Genomic DNA, 775 nt, shown 5'->3' with positions numbered 1-775 from the left:
GGCATGCGAGGGCGTAGCTCGGCGAGTAGACACGAATGGTTCTGTACGCAGCTAGTCCAGAACGTGAGCTTCAGAATACGTCGATGTGCGGGCGTGCACCTACCTCCTGTCCCCGTTCTGCCGGCTCGTTCTCCCCGCGCCCTCCCGCACTGCTAGCGCGAGCCCTACGCGCCAATACAGCCCTACCACCCTCCCATAGTCATTCTTTATTTCCCCAGCCTCGCACAGATCCTCCCCACCGATCAGGCACCCGTGAGCCCGCTCCGCCGCCGCCGCCGCCGCCGCCGTCTCCCGGTCGCCCCCGTGCCGCGCCCACACGCGCCCACATCCGCGCATGCGCGAGCCGCCGCCCCGCCCCTTTGCGCGAGACCGCCGTCCAAATGCCAGCGTCGACGACAGTTCGAGTCGCTGAGCGCCGCGCCGAGCGTCCGAGACCAACATTACTTCGGCTCCTCCGCCAGGGCCCACATGTAATATACGCCTTCAGGAAAGGTCAGCGTTTCTGCGACGCGCGGGGCAATGACGACAGTGGCTTACCGAGGCTGCGATATGGCTGCCAGCATTCCGCGAGGTCTTCCATCTCCTTCGGGGTCAGCAGCGCACCCCTGCGACACACGGTCAGACCCCAGCGGTGCATACGCCATACCAAATTTACACTCACTTGACCTTCTTCCCGCTCAGCCTGTTCTTCATCACTGCGACAGTCAGGCCCTCCGGCAAGGGCGGGGGCGTGTATTTCCCGCCGTCCTCGGTGGTCGTCGTCTTCATGTTTAGC

General features: G+C 64.6%; 1 protein-coding gene across 1 annotated transcript; it reads right to left on the bottom strand.

Annotated features, from left to right (window-relative positions):
- Positions 1–440: 440 nt before the first annotated feature.
- TRAVEDRAFT_54646 (uncharacterized protein) lies at positions 441–768 on the bottom strand (the record flags this gene model as incomplete). Its single annotated transcript, XM_008047581.1, has 3 exons — positions 441–481; positions 538–605; positions 662–768. 3 exons carry the CDS (start codon positions 766–768, stop codon positions 441–443), a joined length of 216 nt encoding a protein of 71 aa, XP_008045772.1.
- Between the last annotated feature and the right edge of the window lie 7 nt (positions 769–775).

The sequence above is a fragment of the Trametes versicolor genome, assembly GCF_000271585.1.
Source record: "Trametes versicolor FP-101664 SS1 unplaced genomic scaffold TRAVEscaffold_56, whole genome shotgun sequence".
NCBI lineage: Eukaryota > Fungi > Basidiomycota > Agaricomycetes > Polyporales > Polyporaceae > Trametes > Trametes versicolor.
Note: the sequence above shows the minus strand (reverse complement) of the source record. Positions and strands in the feature narration are given on the sequence as shown.